General features: G+C 37.5%; 1 protein-coding gene across 1 annotated transcript; it reads left to right on the top strand.

Annotated features, from left to right (window-relative positions):
• Positions 1–1,533: 1,533 nt before the first annotated feature.
• LOC141591718 (nuclear pore complex protein NUP107) lies at positions 1,534–18,542 on the top strand. Its single transcript, XM_074412143.1, has 24 exons — positions 1,534–1,857; positions 3,266–3,585; positions 3,690–3,759; positions 4,709–4,824; positions 5,775–5,806; positions 5,906–6,031; positions 6,524–6,682; positions 7,688–7,780; positions 7,869–8,036; positions 8,192–8,290; positions 10,090–10,322; positions 10,450–10,507; positions 10,788–10,876; positions 12,382–12,516; positions 12,905–13,027; positions 13,148–13,246; positions 13,334–13,522; positions 14,649–14,823; positions 14,938–15,094; positions 15,201–15,406; positions 16,333–16,474; positions 17,309–17,469; positions 17,560–17,676; positions 18,300–18,542. Exons 1-24 carry the CDS (start codon positions 1,778–1,780, stop codon positions 18,387–18,389), a joined length of 3,237 nt encoding a protein of 1,078 aa, XP_074268244.1. The 5' UTR covers positions 1,534–1,777; the 3' UTR covers positions 18,390–18,542.
• The last annotated feature ends 1,718 nt before the right edge of the window (positions 18,543–20,260 follow it).

Raw genomic sequence — 20,260 nt, 5'->3', positions numbered from 1 at the left:
ATTGATACGTACCCTTAATTATTTTGAGCACAACGCTAAACCTCTTTTTCGTAAGTGTTAGAGTTAGAGATCTTGCAGAGATAGCAGCACGCATTTTCGTTGCCACCCAACGTTCACGAGGACTTCGATCACCGGCTATTCGAGATCCCTGTCTTAACTAATCTCCTCATAAACTAGGGTTGTACAAGTGTACAATCATTCCTGGTTAAAAGAATTTATATTATCTTAACATAACCCCGCGCCTATTCCTTACTACGTACCACTGTTTTGATGGTTTACTGCAATACCACTGTTACACTCCAAACAATCCCGAATCGAAAGTAGTCGTTTATAATAGCTTGCCAAGCTTTGTACTAGTGATGGAATCTGGTTGGGCCGGACAGGGCCTCGTGTCGACCCATCATACCTGGAGAAGAAAATGGCACGACCAAGGCCCATGAAGGTGACCTTCGTGTCGTTCTGTGTCAGTCAAATGAAAATGGCGGCCCAGACACAACCCACGACACATGCGTGCTATACCATGCCGTGATTGAGCGTGCCTTAACAATTCCTATACTTTAGGCTCTATTTGGTAAACAGCGGATTAATTACAGCATAAGCAGATTGCAAAAGTAGATTATAAATGGCAGATTTTATCAGAAGGTTTGACTAGCATATTATAATCAGCAGAATTAATTTGAGTGTTTGGTAATTGACAGATTACGATTAATAGATTGTTAGTTTTCTTTGTAAAATAGAGAAAAATTTCCTATTTTATAATATGCTAACCAATATGCTGGAGTAAGCAGCATATTGTAAAACAACATATTGACCCCAAATATGCTGTTTCAATATGCTGTTTACCAAACACTAAAATTAGCATATTGATTGGTCAAACATGCTAAAAATTGGTCAATATGTCGTTTACCAAACAGCGCCTTAACCCAATTTCTTTGTATTTTGAGCGTGCCCAGGTGGACCGTGCTTAGGACAATCTTTTTTCCTCACACTTCGCACGGCCCATGTGATGCGAAAAATGCGGAAGCGGAATAACAGAAAAATAAAACAAAAAGGATATTTGCCTTGAATTCATAAGTCGAATTCAAATAGATGTGATATTTACTCGGCGCTAGACCTATAACACGAGTAATGGTGAGAATACTCAAGACCTATTGAATATTACTCGGGCTAAAGCTTGATCGCGTCAAACTCTAACGATTTTGATCGAAAGCATCGATCTTTTTTTTTTTTCCTCTCAATTCTCTCTTCAATATCTATTTTACAAATGATGGCTAAAAGCCTCTATTTATATTAAAAGAAATAACTACTAACATTGAATCTAGTCCCTACTACTTGTAGTCTAAATGCAAAGGCTTGAAGGAAAGACATTGAACATAGTCCAACATCAAAAACAATGAACAAAATACATTGAACATAGTTTAAGATGAAATGATAGCCATATTCGTATCACCATGCGTGCCATATCGTGTTGGACAATGCCAATTCCGTATCGTGCTAAAATGGGTCGTAGGCCGTACTAGGCCAGCCCAACAGCACAAACCCGCAATGATTCAACCCTTTCACCCAAAACTAGCAACACTCGTTCGAGTTTTCACTCCCACAAGGCCACAAGACCACCACCAGGCACCAGCAACACCAAACCCTCCACAACAATCAATTTAATACATTTCCCCCCTTTCTTATTTTGGCGCTTAAACCTTCAATTTCTAGGGTTTTATTCAATCTTCTCATCTTATTATTCTCATTAATTTATCTCCTCAATTTTGTACCGTAAATCATGGATGTCGACATGGATACTTCTCCAAGCTATTTCGATCCCCAGGACATCAGCATTCGGGAACAATATCGCCGCTACGGGTAATTTTTTTCGCTGTTTTATCCGTTTTTGAATTGAATTTGCTAATTTCAAGCTCTTTTGTTTCGCAATTGATGAATTTCGGCATTAATTTGGAACATTTATCGTTTTGTTGTTTCTACTGCTAAGAATGTATGATTAATGGAGTATGAAATTTATGTGAAGGAAGTATTTTTGAACTGTAATGTTCAATTGCTTTGTTATTTACTAGGTGCAAAATCTCAATTGAGACTTTGTTAACTTATGACGGTCTTTTTTCGTGTTATGCGGTTCGTTTAATGATAGTTGTAGCGATAGATGTTGGTAGCTTCGGAACGGTCTCGAGAGTAGCTGTTTATTTGGAGTTTTGAAGCTCTTGGCTTTAGTGGCAAGTTATTTGGTTGAGTTGAGAGGAGGATCTCGTTGAAGTAATTTGAGCTAATCTCGATCGACAGTTAGTTGTAATTTGGTGCCGTTAAATGACCTAATTTCAGTGTTTGGGAAAAGGCGTTATTGTTTCTGTTGTTCATATAAGATTAGACTATTAGAGTGCCTATTTAAACAAAATGAAAAACTGAACTATCACTAGGTTAATGCACTTCGCAACACAATTTTTGTAATGGGTCATGCGGAAATAACCACTATGTGTGAAAAATACAGATGTAGACCCCACCATAGGAGGCAGCCTTTTAGGTGCCAACGGCATCCACGATGGATGCTTATTAGCTCAATTGCTTCTTGCTAAAAAGCTTCTTGAGAAGAAGTCCCTATTGTTTTCCGCTCCTTATATATGTGAGTATGGAGTAACTCCTAAAGCTTAGGAGTTGAATCCTAGATTCTTTCAAATGAAGGTGAGAGTACTGTTTGAAGGATTTTCTATTGATGAGTAACGGCTATTAGAATTTTCAGTATGTAGAAAATAGTGTGTTATGATGTGGTTATGTTAGGACTTAGGAGATGGTAAGGTCTTGAGCAGCTCCTACCATCGTTGATTCCCTAAATTTTTTTTTTTTTTTTCATTATGCGAAGTTACATAGAGAAGGGGAACCTTGGCGCACCGGTTAAGGTGTTGCTTTGTGACCGCGAGGTCACGGGTACAAGTCCTTGGAGCGGCCTCTTGCCAAAATGGCAAGGGAAGGCTTGCCCCAATTACACCCTTGTGATGAGACCCTTCCCCGGACCCTCGCCTAGCGGGGACGCCATCGTGCACCGGGCTGCCCTTTTTTTTTTATGCGAAGTTACATAGACAGGATTGTACATAGATAGTAAGTTTTAGGTGTCACTTATCCAATAGTCTTAAACATCCTCCTGTCATTGAGATGTAAGGCCAATCCTTTGTTGGAGGCTGTTTTTTTTGTTTCATGTTTCTTTGTTAATTCATGATTGGTAAAGTTTTGACTGTATATTTATGGTGATCTGTGTTGAGTGCAGAAAAAGGCAGTCTAGCCCCAGCACTTCACCACTCCATAACAGTTCTGGAAGAAGGTCTAACACTGCTTTGTTCCTCGAAGACATAAAACAAGAGGTTGAAAGCCAGAGTTATCGAGAAGGAACCCCTTCCCGGACACATTCTGCATACAAACAACGATCTCATGATGGTCAAGTTGTTCCATATTTTGATAGTGTAGTTAACTCATCTCGTTGGACTGGAAATTACTCTTTGAAAGCATGTAAAATTGAGGACGATGATCTAGATTCTGACGAAACAACATTTACTTTATTTGGATCTCTTCTAGATTCTGCCTGCCAAGGTGCTTAAACATACCTTCACTTTTTTGGTGTCTAATCTAATTAAACATGACTGCTTCTTTCACACCTACTGTTTGTCTTGTTAATCCTAGTTTGTATGGTGTAGGGCTTATATCAATTCCTGAGCTTATCCTTCAGTTTGAAAAATCATGCCGTGATGTTTCTGAATCAATAAGGTTTGATACTTCTGTCTTGTCTTTGTGATGCTTTTTTCTCTTTCTGAAATATATATTTGGATTGTTAAATCAAGAGAATAATATCTTAATTTGGCGATAATGCTTAGAGATGCCGTCGACAATTAAGCCCTGGTTGTGCGATGAGCCTTATAATAAAGCTGACAGTTGACTTAGTAGATTATCAGTCTATTTGCAACATTATAGCTACTAGACAAAGAAGAAGCTATGGTTGCATAACAATTGATTGACAAGTGGTTTATCCCTCTCCTACAGAATCATTCCTTGAAACTTAATTTTTTGAATTCTTCATTATTAAATCTTTACAACAACAACAACATCAGAGCCTTAATCCCAAAATGATTTGGGGTCGGCTGACATGAATCATCCTTTCGAACCGTCCATGGGTGAACGCACGCCTCAAAATGCGAATAAAAAGGGGAAGATAAAAAACAAAAGGGAGAACGAAAATGTAATGGAAAGTCAAGGTGAACTTAGGGGTTTTAAAATCGAATTCCGTCTTTTTTTATAAAAACATAAAATTTAAATCGAGAGAAAAGATTAAAACGATTTTTAATAACAGAAAAGGTCCCTAGAGGCAGAGGAAGACCGAGACAGACATGGTTGAGAGTGATAGAGCACGATATGAGAGTTCTGGGGCTTGAGGAGAGTATGGTGACGGAGAGGGCACAATGGAGGGAAAAGATACATGTGGATTTTTAGTATTTGATGTTTTTTGACAGATTTAGTGTTTTTATTTATTTATTTAATCTTTAAATTGCCAAATAATATTCTGCTACCGCGCTGCTTGGAAATCTAATGATTAGTCTGCTTTATCAGAATCCAAAACAGGTATTGTCTAATCAGCGTTAATCAGTATCCAAATTGGTTTAGGCTTTGCTGTGTTATTATGCATTGAAATGCTTATGTTTTTACTTGATTTTTTTTGCAGGTATGGCCCCAGTGAGAGACATCGGATTATAGAAGACAGATTGATACGGCAAAAAGCTCAGTTGCTGCTTGATGAAGCTGCATCATGGTCACTTCTTTGGTATATATATGGAAAAGGTAATTGAGATTCTACGTTCTTTTCCGTTATATTAATCTTGCCAAAGTGGACCTTCTTATACGCTTAGAAAGGTCTTATGACGCTTCCCGTGTACACTTCTGCTGGAAAGATAATTGCTTGCTATATGGAATAACTTATTTTTTTGTTTCTGGATTTAGTGTTAACTTTCTATGTTACATACTTGTATGATTCAGTGATTTTGTTGTAAAGTCTTCTAAGGAAACAATGCTTTGAAAAACATATTGTTCAAATAATGTCATCTTCACTAGCACGAAATTGTGTGAAATAATTCCTTGTGATTCATTATCAATCTGTATTGGTGTACATGTACAATTTTCTTGTTTGCTGAGTGTTTGGAAGAAATATTTTAATTAGTAATTGCCTGGATGACCAGCTGCAATTCGGTTAATTCTATGAAAACAATATATCTCACTAATTCTCATCATGCCACATGCTATCCATCTTCTCTAGTTTTGTTTGTGACTTTTGATAATTCATTTTCTCGCTTCAATGAACATGTACGGGCTAGTTGAATGCCAAGGTTAGTCGAAGTATATAGGGAAAATTACAGTGATTTACGGTGAAAGTCATTTGTATTATGCTGCACTTATTCACAACTGGTGGCATCCGCTCTTGTATGATGAGAATAAAGTTCCCTCTCGAAAGTGTATGATAGTTCTCTTCTTTCCACCTAGTTTCAATCAAATTTCTTTCGACAGAAAATCATGTCACTTTGTTTTTTATAGGCATGTAGCTTTAGTCTGGGGATCTCTGATTAGTGTGATTTAAGCTGTTCAAGCTAAACTGATCGAAGCTGGCTACTTTGGGAATGTCTAACATGATAGTCTGGGTTTTGTCATTTTCGAATCATGCGTTAGCAATAAAAAAGTTTTATCGGTTTATTTGTTGTTATTTCAGCTTATTAAATTTGTTTTTGCGGTCCTTACAGGAAATGAAGAAATTCCTGGAGATCTTGTTTTGGTAATTTCGTTTTTTAGTACTTGAAGTTTAGCTTGCCTATTAGTTTAATTGTTAGAGTTGGAGTTGATGTAGCACACTTAATGTGTTCTGGTTTTACAGAGGCCAACAACTACTCATCTGGAGGCTTGTAAGTTTGTTGCCAAGGAACTCACTGCTCAGCTGTGCCTTCGGATAACTCAGTGGTTAGAGGGGCTGGCGTCCAAAGCCTTGGATTTAGAGAGCAAGGTAAACTGATTTGTTGTCCTCTTTTGCCTTATATTTAGCTTGGTTGATGATAGAGGCAATTCGGTGCAACAACAACAATAATAACAACAACAACAACAACCAACAATAAAAGCCTGATAAAAAGATGCATTGTACCTTATCAGGAGTAGTGGGCAATTGATGAAAAACTGCTAGAACGTAGAAATGTAAAATAACACTTCTTTAAAACAGGAATACAAATGAACGGGAAGTGTTTTGTCTCTTTCATTTTTAAAACCTGTGATAGAATCCTTGTGAGCATCAAGCTCATACCACACGCATCACACACTATTGCGTCTCCCATTAAGTTAAGCTGTCTATATATGGCTGGACTTATAAAGTAGTCTCCACTGTGTGTTAAATTTGAATATCATGTTTATGTAATCTTATTTTTTTCCAACCTGGTTTGAGGAAAGATCCCAGTTACTAACTGACGGCTTACCTGCTTTTCTTTGCATATTCTTGGCTTCGTAGATTCGCGGTTCTCACGTTGGTACATACCTTCCTAGTTCTGGCATTTGGCATAATACTCAACGACATCTTAAGAAGATAGATAGCAATCTAAAAACTGTTAAGCATTTGGATTTTGATGCTGCAACTCGAGAAAACGCATTGCCTCTTCCTGATGACAGAGTAACTTTTCTTGAACCTTGTCGCTTAGTGTACTCAAATTTCCTTGGATCGAATGTAATTTTTTCCCGATTTATCAAAAATGTGCTGATTTTTTCCGTGAACTTTAACACTTGTACGGGCAAGTCTTGGACAGGATGGCCTTATGTAGGATAAGTGAGATTTTAGGTTTTGCTCCCTTCCTACCATGCAATTATCTTACCCAATCTTTTACACTATCCAAATTGTAAAGTTGACCTTCCTTTTTTTTGGCAATAAAAAAATGTTTTACATTTCTAAAATTATTATGGTATCATCTTTTTTCACACTGTAATGCTCTTCAATAAGTTTGGGTATCTTATCTGTAGCTTCCTTGTAGACCGACTCTCTTATGCTTACACAGTTACACCCACTGAGAAATCTCATATATGAATTATCTTAAGTTTTCTACTCAAGGCAAGTAAATCAATTTTTTCCTGGTTGTGGAAGTGTCGGACATAGAAGAATAAAACCGGTGCATCGCACATGTTACCCAGCAACAAAGATGATTGGTGAACCATTGCACCCTTCTATTCACGAATACTCTTCAGAACTTTTTATCATCATGAGTCATGGCGCATGAGATATTTCCTATCTTGCCATGTTGCATATAAAATAACATGATTGATTGGCTTTGACCTCCTATTCTCATTCTATCTCTGATCTAGTGAATTCCCTTAAGTAATCTGATAGTCATGAAAAAAAGTTGTAGTGTGGCATTTTGTTACTCCTAATTTCTGCGAACTTGACTTTATCAAGTTCGTACCTTTGAGTAATGATGAAACGATAAAAGAGGTGGAGTAAGTGAGTCCTATTATATTATTGATTTCTCCATGATTAAGCTTACTATATGTATTCCCTAATAATTTTACAGACTTTTTCTAGTTTGACTATCAAATTTTTTTCTGGCGTAACTGCGTTACTGTTCTCAAAAAAATTGTTTGTCGTACATGCCTAAGTGCATGCCTTATTTTTTATCCACCTTAACAGAAACAAGATGAGTCTTTACTGGAAGATATTTGGACTTTATTACGTGCGGGAAGACTGGAGGAAGCATGTGAACTCTGCAGATCTGCTGGGCAGGTTAATATCTTATTTTTCCAAAAGACAGCTGGTCTTACTTTTACAGTTTTACATTGAGAACTCTTTTGAATGCATGTTTGCTGCACAGCCATGGAGGGCAGCAAGTCTATGCCCATTTGGAGGATTAGACCTAGTACCATCTGTTGAAGCACTGGCAAAAAATGATAAAGCCAGAACCCTACAAGCCATTGAAGTAGAAAGTGGACTTGGCCGCCAATTGCGGCTATGGAAATGGGCATCTTATTCTGCCTCTGAGGTAACAAGAGTCACCCACCTGTTTAGTTCGTCATGTTGCTTTCCACTCTGCTATTTGTTATCATGAAGAATGCAGAAGTTTCAATGGTGAATTCTTCTCTATATACTGATTTGTCTGATACTGACTTCTTACCTACTTATGTAAACAATCTGAAGAGGATTGGTGAGCAGGGTGGTGGAAAGTACGAAGCAGCTGTGTTTGCAGCCCAATGTAGTAACTTAAAGCGCATGCTTCCAGTATGTACAGATTGGGAGGTAATTCAGCCCTTATTAACCTACAAACTTCCAGTTAATGCTATTTTTCTTCTTCTCTATTGAGAAGAAGACCGGATTATAGTACTTGAAACATTTTTCGTGAGTTAACCCTGTAGATTTATCGTCTTTTGACTACTGCTTTAGCTATATGTATTCATATATACATTTAATCACACCTCCAACTAGTTAAATGGTTGAAATGTAAATGGCAGCCAAATTTGGGTCATAATATGTTTTCTTCTTTACCTTTTTGCCCCCCTTAGCTCTGCTTAGTAGTTATACACTGTACAACCAACTTTTTTAGTAAACTCGAAGCATACTTTTCATGTGCTTTTAGTGAGACGGTACAGTGCTGTTATTTATGGCTATGGTAAATGCTCCCTAGAGTGAATCTGACTATTTTTATAAGTGTGACATAGCTTAGCCCCTCAGTCAAAACCTTTTTTCTGGGTGAATCAAGTAGGCGTTGCTAAAATCTACGGGCTCCAACAGTAAATTACGAACTATGTTTGTATTACTTCCGCTCCACCATAATTATATTTTTTGACGTTTTTTAGTCAGATTTTGCCAATTTTGACACTTCGGCCCCTGTATATCTTTTCCTAAATGCTATGAATCTGAGATTTCAGTTGCAAAGCAGAAGTATCTGATAGAATTATGGCCTGCGTATTAAGTATTTTTAATCTACTTTTATCTAATATTTTTTTCCAATTCTCAAGAAACTTTCCCAAAAGTTAGGTCTTGGAGACATGAAAAGCCTGTAAAAGAGCTTAGTGGTACAAAGCTATTAGGTACAGTAGTATTTTACCAAATTTTCAGACGAAGGCTGCCTCTCAGAAAGATGCCGTCCTTGTAAGAAATATATGCTTAGAATTTGAAAGAGTTGATGATATTTCCTTACAACTAGTGAGAATTTACAAGAGTGAAGTCTAGAATCCAGATGACCTTATTTTGCAGAAGACCAGATGTGGAGACCTTTATTCCGTCATTGGCGGTACGGTTGAGATACTACAGTATTGTTGTTGTCATAACAAGTCGTGGATGTTTTTACGCTTGTTCCCTTGGATATGGACGATGATCCGGTATAGCAAGATAAAGATGTTCTAATTGAATTCTATAATTGAGATGTTTCAAGTGTTGGGGAAACCTTGCAATTTGGAATTGGAATTGAGCTCAATTCCTTTTCAATTCCAACTTAGTTGGCTCTCAAATTCCTACCCCATAGAAGTCATTTCAATTCTATCACTATCCGATTTCCTATCTATCGTAGATTTGTTGAATAGGTCGGGGCGGGTCACATATGTGACCCACCCAAACCCACCCCGCCAATTCCAATCCCAATCCCAATCCCATGGGTTTCCACCTCATGATCTCCAAACAGGTTTAATAAATTGTCTTCGGAATGAATTAGAACATATTAATTGCTACAATTAAAATTATTAAATCAATTCCGCGTTTCCAACATTATCTAGTATATTTTCTTTTGGATTCTGTGCATGAATTTCAATATGTTCATGCCCATTTAGATTTACTCAGGTGGCGTCATTTTTTTTGATGATCCATGTATGACAGCTTCTAGATTTTTGACAGCCTTTGGGTTTGGTAAATCTGCTAAACAGGATGATGGGAATAAGAACCTATTTGATTTCCTTTAGAGCCCACGTTGTTCATAGATTAGGTTTGATGGATCTTGTGGCCAAAATATCAATAATCCGTACAGTTATAATTTGCATAATTCTGTGCATCTGACTGCATTTTCACGTAATTCGTCTTTCTGCTGATCCTAGCTATTTTTCTAGTCAGCATGTTGGGCAATGGCCAAGTCATGGCTTGATGTTCAAATGGATATGGATTTAGCCCAATTGCAACCTGGAAGAATGGAACTTTTGAAAAATTATGAAGATGCTACTGAAGGGAGTCCTGGACAGGGTAGCAGTTCTGCAATTTTAGGAAAGCCAGAAAATTGGCCTCTTCAAGTCCAAAACCAGCAACCACGCCATCTATCTTCTCTTTTTCAAAAACTTCATTCCAGGTAACTTCAAAAAAAATCTGCTTTACTTATCCGTCTAAAATAACAGAACTGATTTGCTTCTTTTTATATCCCCCTCCTTGCAACTTGCAAGTACTGCGAAAGTAATTTTATTTTCCATATTATTTAGTGATCTGGTGAATGAAGCTGTTATCCGTGAATGCAAGGAGCAGCACCGGCAAATTGAGGCAAGCATTTTTATATCCTATTTTTACTCCTGTGATTAGGCCTTTATGGTCATAAAATGTATAGGTTTTTTTCCTTTATTTTTTTGATTGTATTACCGCGGAATTGGAGAAGCTAAATAGAAATATTTCTGTCCGCTTTTTTGTCATATAGTCTTCCACGAGCATGTTTCTGATTTTTTATACCTTTTGTGATACCTTCTTTTGGATATCTGGCCTGTACCTGTAGAATTTATGTTTGTGCTATATCTGAGGCAATTACTGATCAGAAGTTACTGAACAGATGAACCTTATGTCGGGAGATATACCCCATCTATTGGAACTTGTATGGTCATGGATTTCACCTTCGGATGATGATCAAAATGCCTTCAGGTAATCTGTAATTTACTAATATGTATTGGTGTTTGAACTTGGATACCAAAGGGGCCTCTAATGCTGCATTTGTATGAGAAACTTGTACTTTGTTACTCTCTCTTTTCTCTCCAATTTGGAATTTTTATCCATTTACCCCCATTTCCCCATTTAGCAACTTTTAATAATGAGAATGACCATTCTATCCTCTAAGTGTGTTGTATTACAAATAATAGCATAATACTACTCACTATATCCACAGACCATCAGTCCACCACCACTCCCTTCATATCCACCACCACCCCTCACTCAGATCGCGCTACCCAACACCGTTCAGACATCACCGTCTTACCCACCACACACATCTGACCTCTAGCCACCACACAGCGCCCGTACCCACCCCCACATCTGACCTCTCCTCCCACCCTCATACCATCCACCCCACCCACGACCCACCCTTACACCATTTGGACCACCCCTACGAGTACCACCAGATCGCCCCTAACCTAACTCGATCCATTAACACCACCTGCTTGTGGTGTAGCGATGGTCGTGATACCGGTTAGTGGTGTAGCGATGGAGGGGGAAATGGTCGTCGATACTGGATAGTGGTGTAGCGATGGTCATTGAATAGTGGAGGGTGTTGGTTGTCGTTGATTGGGGAAAGGTGGTGGTGGTGGTTTGGTTCTTTGGTGCAAGGTTACCGGGTTCGCTCGGGTACCCTACAAATCAGGAATCTTTTAGAGCGAATTCTATCTTGTCGCTTACTGAAAATTCATATAGAACACATTCTACAAGAGCGAATTGCAAATCGCGAATCGTTGAAAAGGGTCTTCATAGCAAATCTGGTAATGATGGTTTTGTGTTGGACTGTCTTTAATGATAAAGAGAGAGGGTTGAAGGCTTGTAGGGATAAAGGTTCTTTAGTAATTTTCAACTTTTCCTTAAAGAGTGTGCCAAACCCCAATGGTGCTATTTGGAGAGAAAGAAGGGAGTATTTTTCATTACCCGGAGTCCCGGACGACAGTAGACTAAATGACTAATCCAGACTTTTGCATTAACAACTTATATTCCTTGTTATTTCTGATACATGTCTCACCAATTTGTGTTTTTTGTCCAAAAAACACTTTAAAAAGCTAGGCAAAAAATATACTAAAACATGTAACTAAGCTGTTTCTTATCAGTGAAATCTGTCAAAATGTATTGGACAACAAAAATTTAAGATTAATAACCGTCTCGTGCTTGTAGTGTTGCAAAGAAATTTGGATGGCAAGAAATGCTAATGCTAATTGTTGACTTTATTATGCCCTCTATGGTGGTGATTGCTTTTGCCATTTTAATGTCGAAGTTTCAAAGTTTATTGGTTGCATTGTGTTTCCTTGAGAGTATGGTTTGTGGTTTCCTCAGTATTATTTAGCTTACAGAGTCACAAGTCACTTCTCAAAAGGCAGATTCTCCAGCCGTATTGAGAGGCTGAGGACCACGGCTATACTTTTTCTGATATGGCGTAATCTGATCTGCTTTAGGCCACATGGAGAACCCCATATGTTACGTTTTGGAGCGCATCTAGTGTTGGTGCTTAGGCTTCTGCTTGGAGATGAATTGGAGGAGGGTGCTGCAAAGGAGAAGATAATGAATGTTGGGGATCTCATTCTTCACATGTAAGTATCAATCTATCCGGTTACTTATTTCAGAAGTTCCCGTCATTCCTGTGAATCCAAGTTATAATCAATCGCTCTTGAGATCCTTATCTCTGAACTGCTTAATGTTCCAATTTCATTAGTCGAACAGTTATACAAAATGCTTAGATTAAGTTGATACAAATCATGCAATCCTTTTGATTTTTCTTTCTGTTCGAACGAAAGCATATAAACCAGAGTGGGTTACGATTGTAATATTTAGAAGATAACTATATAATTCCAAAGAAATATACTGCTATTAATGTCTTTGTTTTCGGTGGATAGCTCAGGCATGTAATGTTACGATGCATGCTGTAATTCACAATGTTTCGATCAAAACACTTTTTCTGAGTCATGATTGATTCCTCAGCTATGCAATGTACCTATTTTCACAACAACACGAAGAGCTGGTCGGCATATATGCTTCCCATCTAGCACGTCACCGTTGCATTGATCTCTTTGTAAACATGATGGAGCTGCGGCTGAATGCTAGGTGACATATCTATTGTACTGTTAGCATGTTATTCTTCTTGTTTCTCTATCATTTAGCGAATTTTCAAATTACTAGCTACTGATTTCTCTTTTTTTTAATGTCTTTGAAATATGTTAATAGTGTCCATGTTAAATACAAATTATTTCTATCTGCTGTGGAGTATTTGCCGTTTTCTCCTGATGATAACTCTAGTGGCAGCTTTGAGGAAATTATTGAGAGGTACTTTATTGATATCTTATAGTTTGGAACCTGGAGATGTTTTGGAGAATTTGCTCGTGTTGATATTACCTTGTGTTTTTTAAACAGAGTATTGTCTCGATCTCGGGAAATAAAACCAGGTAAGTATAATAACTCGGAAGATGTTGCCGAACAGCATCGGTTGCAATCACTGGATAAAGCTATGGTCGTGCAGTGGCTTTGCTTTACGCCACCATCCACCATTGATGATGTTGAAGCTGTTAGTTCCAAGCTCCTCCTTCAATCTCTGATGCATAGGTATTCTAAGAAATCACTATTCTTTTTATGTTTTGCTTATTTAATGTACAAGATGTTTAATTTTTGCTTGGCTTTGCCCCTCTGCTGCTGATCAGACTGTAACACGCCTAGGTTTGCAGTTTGCTTCTTGTGGTCAATATTTATTTATTCTGTAGCCTGTGGCATTAATGACTAGGGAGGTATTGTTGGTGCAACATTGTGACGTCACTGATCCCTCTGTGTTTTTTATTCATTAAGATGCTGCAGTAGTTCCATCGTTCCCTTCCCAGATAGAATATCATTAGGCGTGGTTTCTCAGTCTTGTCTGCAAAATAATTCTTCTAGTTCTAACTTGATATAGAGTTTATTTTCCTTGTTTTTAGGCATCTCTAGCTAGTAGAACTTTTCCATGTCGAGTGGCTACTCAGCGTCTCAGCCTTCTTGAAAGTTTATTTTTTCTTACCTATAACAATAAGAGATAATACAGGCTTGCATTTTTTTTTTTCTATGGAATGAAGACAAATTTAAGGTTCTGTTTAATGTTTCATTCAAACTAAAATATAAAAGTTGTTTCTGATATCTTTTAATCTCTCCATACAAAAAATTAACAACATTGCTATCTTGCATCACAGCTTTTAATTTCTCACCATGTCAACAAAGTTACAATTTCCATTTGCTTATGTTATGTGACCAATGCTTTTGCAATATTTTGCCTGGCAAATTAGATTTGCTAGTGATGTTACAAAAATAAAAGTTCGTTTTGTGTAACATAACCCCCAACGCCTGGCTAGTTAAAAGAAGTCGGATTTATTCAACCTTGTCTTTGTGCTGAAAACACACAATAGCTGTTGACGAAGTTCATGATCAAAATTGCGCTGGAAATTGCTCTATAATAAGCATACAAGAAGCAAAGACAATTTAGTGAGTCGTTTTGTTGATTTCATCATATTTCAAAGTCAAAGAATAGTGATATTTTGGCTCTGTTGGAAATGGAAAAATTCATGAAGTAAGAAATGTGGGTAAAGGGCATGTTAAATGAGTATTGAGAATGGTTACCCCAGTGGGTTTCTAAACTTTTTTGTTGATAATTTTTCATAATTATATCTACTGGAGTCGGCCTGCTAATAAGTTAATTCTCTTTCGTCAGCAACATACTCTTCAGGGAATTTGCTTTAATCTCCATGTGGAGAGTGCCAGCTATGCCTTTAGGTGCGCATGAATTGCTTGGGTTTCTTGCTGAACCCCTGAAGCAACCCACTGAAAATCTTATGGGTTTGGAGGGCCATGATGTTCCCGACTTGATTAAAGAATTCAAAGATTGGGTATGCAATTAACCAGTGAATTTTTACTCTATTAAAGTTTGTGCCCAGATTGACACTCTTGGAATTTGTTTGGTTTGATAATCTCTTTCAATGACTGTTGTCCTCCTTTATCAGAGTGAGTACTATTCATGTGATGCAAGGTATCGAAACTGGCTTAAAATTCAACTGGAGAATGCAGAGGTGTCTCCCAGTGAATTGTCTACAGAAGAAAAGAACAGAGCCATTTTTGCTGCAAAAGAAACTCTGGATTCATCATTGTTACTTCTTCAGAGTGAGTAATTTTATGTAGCAGGAAAAAGAGGAAACCTTTGTTTTCTAGTTTGGTCTTCAAGGCAGATATTAGCTGGCACTGACATTCTATACATGTATTGCCCCAGGAAAAGAAAGCCCTTGGTTGGTTCCTACTGAAGATAAAGTTTATAGTACCCCAGAAGAACCTTTGTACCTTGAATTATACGCCACAGCAATTTTGTGTTTGCCTTCTGGTGAATGCATGAGTCCAGATGCCACATTATGTGCAACATTGATGAGTGCCCTATACTCTTCTGTATCCGAAGAAGTTGCCGTTGGTCGAGAATTGACGGTAAAAACCCGCACCCTAATGTGAAATTTATTTGTGAATTTTGGTGAAAGCTGCAAGCATTGCATTATGTGCTAGACAAACCAGCTTAGCGCAAAATTTATGAATTTGTCCTTAACTTCGTCCCATTTGAATATTGTGTACTGCTGTATTTTTGAACTTCCCTGTTCCATGCTTTATACTGGAAGTGCTTACTTTCTTATCTATCTTCGAAACTTATTGCAAGATATTTTTTCATTATTATTGACTTCTAAGCATTAGAATCCTGGGTAATGTACTGTTATCAGAGTTGAGTGAGGAACGCTATGTATTAACACAAATAGTTGGAGAAGACGGAGGTATCCGTCTTAAACCTTAAGACGAGGCAAATACATAGTAACATACCAAGTCACATGGCAAGTTGCCTAGAAAATGCCAAAAGTTTCGTCTTTATTAGTACCATGTGATAGTATTTGACCCGTTTTAAGATTTAAGACGGATACTCCGTCTTAAGCAAGACTTGGTGATTAACACAAATAGTTGGAGGCCTCAAAATTATTATTAAATAAAAGTCAGAAATTTTGTTTGAAGCATGAACAACTTAAAATTCCTTGTTTTTTTTTCATTTAGAGGAGAGGTGGGGTGAAGATATTGATGGAGTGGTGGGATTAATGCTTTCTATTTTTATTTTTGAGGTTTGAATATTAAGTGATGGAGTAGGAGCCTTGGGGGCTGTTTTTGAAATTATTTTCTATATATTATAAATATAAATATTTTAAAAATGGTTAATCTTGCTGCGTGACTTGAAATTTGGGTTTAATTCTTACTAGATACAGAGTATCTTTTAATTTTGAGCCTGTGTTTAATGATTCAACTGCAGTCAAATACTTTTTGGCCACTATACTAGTATACTGTTACACGTGGCTCATAATGTAAGGGCTGATATGCAGGTTGATGTGAAGATGTCCACCAAAGATAATTTCTCTGTCGAAGTTATACTTCGCTGTCGGGCGGTTGAAGGTGATGGACTAGGACATCACGAGCACAGTGATGGTGGTCTCCTTGCCAGCGTGATTGCTTCCGGCTTTAAAGGTGGAAAAACTTGACATCCAAATGTCGCTCTTTCTCTGCTTCCTCTGATGATATGCACTGTGATGGTCAATCTGTTGGTGAATATTACGGAGTAGGAGTAACATTTACATTTGCTTTTACTTTACAATTTTTATAAATAGTTTCTTATTAGGATACATGAAAATTATTCTAAAAACCACCTGAAAGGCTGATAAATGCACAAGTGTGCAATATTTGCATGCTATTCTATCTCCTCTGTTTGTTACCCTCATATTACTATGTAAGTAATAAGTGAGAAAGTGAAGTGAATTATGTTCTTCTTGAGTCGTGATATTTGAGAAAATTAGTGAACTGAAGTTTTGCTTTTACTTCCATAGCTTCTTATTCGAGAAAAATAAATGAACTGGCTGCACTTCGTTTTATTGTGAAGTAGCGTCATTTGGTGCAATTTGTAATACGTACAATCTTCAATTTTATTCATGGGAGACAGCCACTCTATGTTGGTAATACAGGGGTAAGGTTGCATACATCTAACCTCCCCACTTAGCAATTTGCAAAAGCCCTGTGAGATAAAGTTGTATTCGTAATTTTGCTTCAGTGTGATGCTTCATGGACTATTTGGTGTTCAAAATTTATGTGGTAGGATCGTCCTATTTTTTTAATTTGTTCTTCATTCTTTCTTTCTTGGTGATTGGATCTTCATATTGTGCTGGAATGTGAGAATTTAAAAAAAAAATGGTCTTCAACAAAAATGTGGTTTTCTGATTCTTATATTTGATGTTTTCTAGATAAATGCAATCTGCATCCATTTAAAGAAGTTGATATTTTTTTTAAAAAAGGGATATTATATTGCAGGTGAACTTCCACGATTCCAAGCTGGGGTCACTATGGAGATTTCACGACTTGATGCTTGTTATTTCGTTCACGGAGACACAAGTAAAGACCCCGCTACATACATTGTGCGTGGTCTTTGCCGTAGATGTTGTCTTCCAGAACTAGTTCTACGTTGCATGCAGGTAAGAGATATACAGAAATGGCTTTTTGTTAGAGTCAGTTAAGTTATTTACAGTATAAGTCTGTATCGAGTCTCATGTACTGAATCCTAGGCATCGGTGTCACTGGTGGAGCTGAATGAGGTTCCAGAGAGGCATGATGAGTTGATTGAGCTTGTTGCTTGTCCAGAAACTGGGTTCCTCCATTTATTTAGTCAGCAGCAATTGCAGGTAAAGTTTAATATAGTATATACTGTATATATCTTCTCAATTCCTAAAGGCCTTCATGAGTTTTTTCATTACTTCATTTCTTTGGCTACATTTTGCATGATATGACACGACACTGCAGTTTTACACTTCATTTTAGCTTTTAACATGAAACTTCTTCACAAAATTGACGTATCTTACACTCTGCCACCGTGTCTCGTCCGAATTTGCACACAAGGTCGAAACATGAATCTTTTTTATATAATAGAGGCATCTGACACTCTGCCGCAGTGCCACTGTGTCTCGTCCGAACTTGTACTCGAGTGTCGACTGTCGAGTGGCATAAATTTAGCTTTATGGTTATGTGTTTAGTGTCCTTTGTTATAATAAAACCTCAATAATCCTACAAATCGACATGAATACTAATATACCATGAATAAACAGACTTAACAATCTGATCTGACTCGAATGACTTATTTAGTTATTTGCCATCTCTAAATACAACCAAAGAAAAGAAATATTTACTCTCAGTATCGAGAAAATGTAGCTCACTACAAATCTACAAACGAAGCATTAAACTTTCTAACAATAGGATTTCGTTGTTCAAAGACTTCCAAGTTTTACTAAAGCTGCCTTACTTTGTGCAGGAGTTCTTGCTGTTTGAGAGGGAATATTCAATCTGCTTGATGGAGCTTCAAGAGGAACATTCTGCAGGCGCACATGAATTGTTGAATTAGTTAAATTTCCAAGTTGCTGAAAATTATTTGTTTTTAAACCTTGCTCCTGTAAATTGTACAAGAATGTGCTGTAAAAATAGAAATCGAAAGATAATTGAAATAGCAAATTTTGAGAAAAACGTGCCCTAATTAAACAATTTTCTTTCAGGATCATCGGTATGTTTCATGTTTTTTACCTTGGATTTCACCCCCCTTGTTCTAGAGCTGATCAAATGGCCCAAGCCCATTGGCCCTACCCGGCCCGGCCCGCTTTTTAGAAGGGCTTGGGCCTTTTGTTTTGGCCCAAAAAAGCCCATGGGCTGGCCCAAAAAGGCCCAACATATTTTTGGGCCGGGTTTGGGCCAAGCATTCGGCCCAAATTTTGGCCCGGCCCGGCCCATATTTATTAATAAATGAATATTTTTTTTTATAAAACCTATTAAAATAGTATTTAAGTTATAAACACCTTTTTAAAAACTCAAGTATATTTTTTTAGATTTATAAAACAATGTGTATATAACATAAATCATATCACGAATGCATGATTAAACATTCTAAAGTGGGGGTGTTTGTCTTTATTTTATTTTGGAGAGCAATTCATAAGCATTTCATCATATTTTGTACAATTTTATAAATTACGTATGTTTTCAAAGTAGTAATTGAAGGTATTATGCTAATTATTTTCTAATGTAAGTCATAAATTTTAGGGCCCGAAAAGCCCATTTAGGCCCAAAAGCCCAAATTAGCCCATAAGGGCCGGGTTTGGGCTTGTCAAATAAGCCCACGCATCTGGCCCGGCCCAGCCCAGCCCACACAAATGGGCCGTTTTGGATAGAAAGGCCCGGCCCAAGCCCACACTGGCCCGACCCATGATCACCTCTACCTTGTTCCTGCCACGATCACCCTCTAACCACTACCGTCCAACACACTAACCCACCGCCAGAATTGCTCCTTCTCGAAATAATGCCCTTTCACCATTGTCCCTTCCTCACCGCGACTTTCAGTAGTCCCTGACTCCCTGCCTCTTGCCATTTCTTTCGTGTAAAAAAATCTCAATAATAAACGAACATTCGATACTAATTGATACACCAAAAAGTGACTTCACTATACTAGAAGAGTAGAAAAGCAACATTACCCGTTTACCACTTTAGAAAGTAAATATTTATCTTTTTCCATAGAATACGGGTGGGGTTAGGGTGGTTTATCATGTTTAAGTGCTTTGATCATGGTGGGGTTGGTGTTTGGTGACGAGAAAGATGGATTTAAAGTAAAAACCGTCCATACTCGTCCCTCCTCGTAACTCCACCAGGGTAGCTGTGGGCTGCCGAGTATGCCTGTAGTATGTAGATGTTTGGCCTTGTAGTAGACTATGCACATTGTAAAAACCGTCAACTTTTTATTTTACATGGTAATCCAACTAGACCTGTCTAAATGTGACCCGACCCGACCCATTTTCTCGACCCGCGGTCTGTTTGACCCGAACCTAAAATGACCCGTTATTTTAGGGTCGAGACCCAACCCAAACAGACTGACCCGTTCGGTCAAAGGTAAATCATTAATTTTATTAAAATACTACTCCCTCCAATTTCATTTATTGTTCCTCTTTCCCTTTCCATCCATTTTTCTTTTTGTTCCCTCTTTCCTTTTTTGTACAACTTTGTGTGGTCCAAAATCAATTTGATGTGGGGTCATGTATATTGTGTGGTCCAAATTGATTCTCTTATTTCTTATACCAAAAAGAAAGGGGAACAATAAATGAAATTGAAGGGAGTATTATTTATAAATTATATTTGAAAAAATAGTTAAAAAATTATTATTTTTATTACTTAATACTCCCTCCCATTCAAAATAAACCTCCCTATTTCCTTTTCCGTCTATTCACAATAACCTCC

The sequence above is a fragment of the Silene latifolia genome, chromosome 7, assembly GCF_048544455.1.
Source record: "Silene latifolia isolate original U9 population chromosome 7, ASM4854445v1, whole genome shotgun sequence".
Lineage (NCBI taxonomy): Eukaryota > Viridiplantae > Streptophyta > Magnoliopsida > Caryophyllales > Caryophyllaceae > Silene > Silene latifolia.
Note: the sequence above shows the minus strand (reverse complement) of the source record. Positions and strands in the feature narration are given on the sequence as shown.

Excerpts from the sequence above, each read along its gene's own strand:
- LOC141591718 (XM_074412143.1), top strand. The coding sequence starts at position 1,778 with ATGGATGTCGACATGGATACTTCTCCAAGCTATTTCGATCCCCAGGAC. Across the intron at positions 7,781-7,868 it reads TCTGCAGATCTGCTGGGCAG|CCATGGAGGGCAGCAAGTCT; the intron begins GTTAATATCTTA and ends TTTGCTGCACAG. Across the intron at positions 12,517-12,904 it reads GGGGATCTCATTCTTCACAT|CTATGCAATGTACCTATTTT; the intron begins GTAAGTATCAAT and ends TTGATTCCTCAG.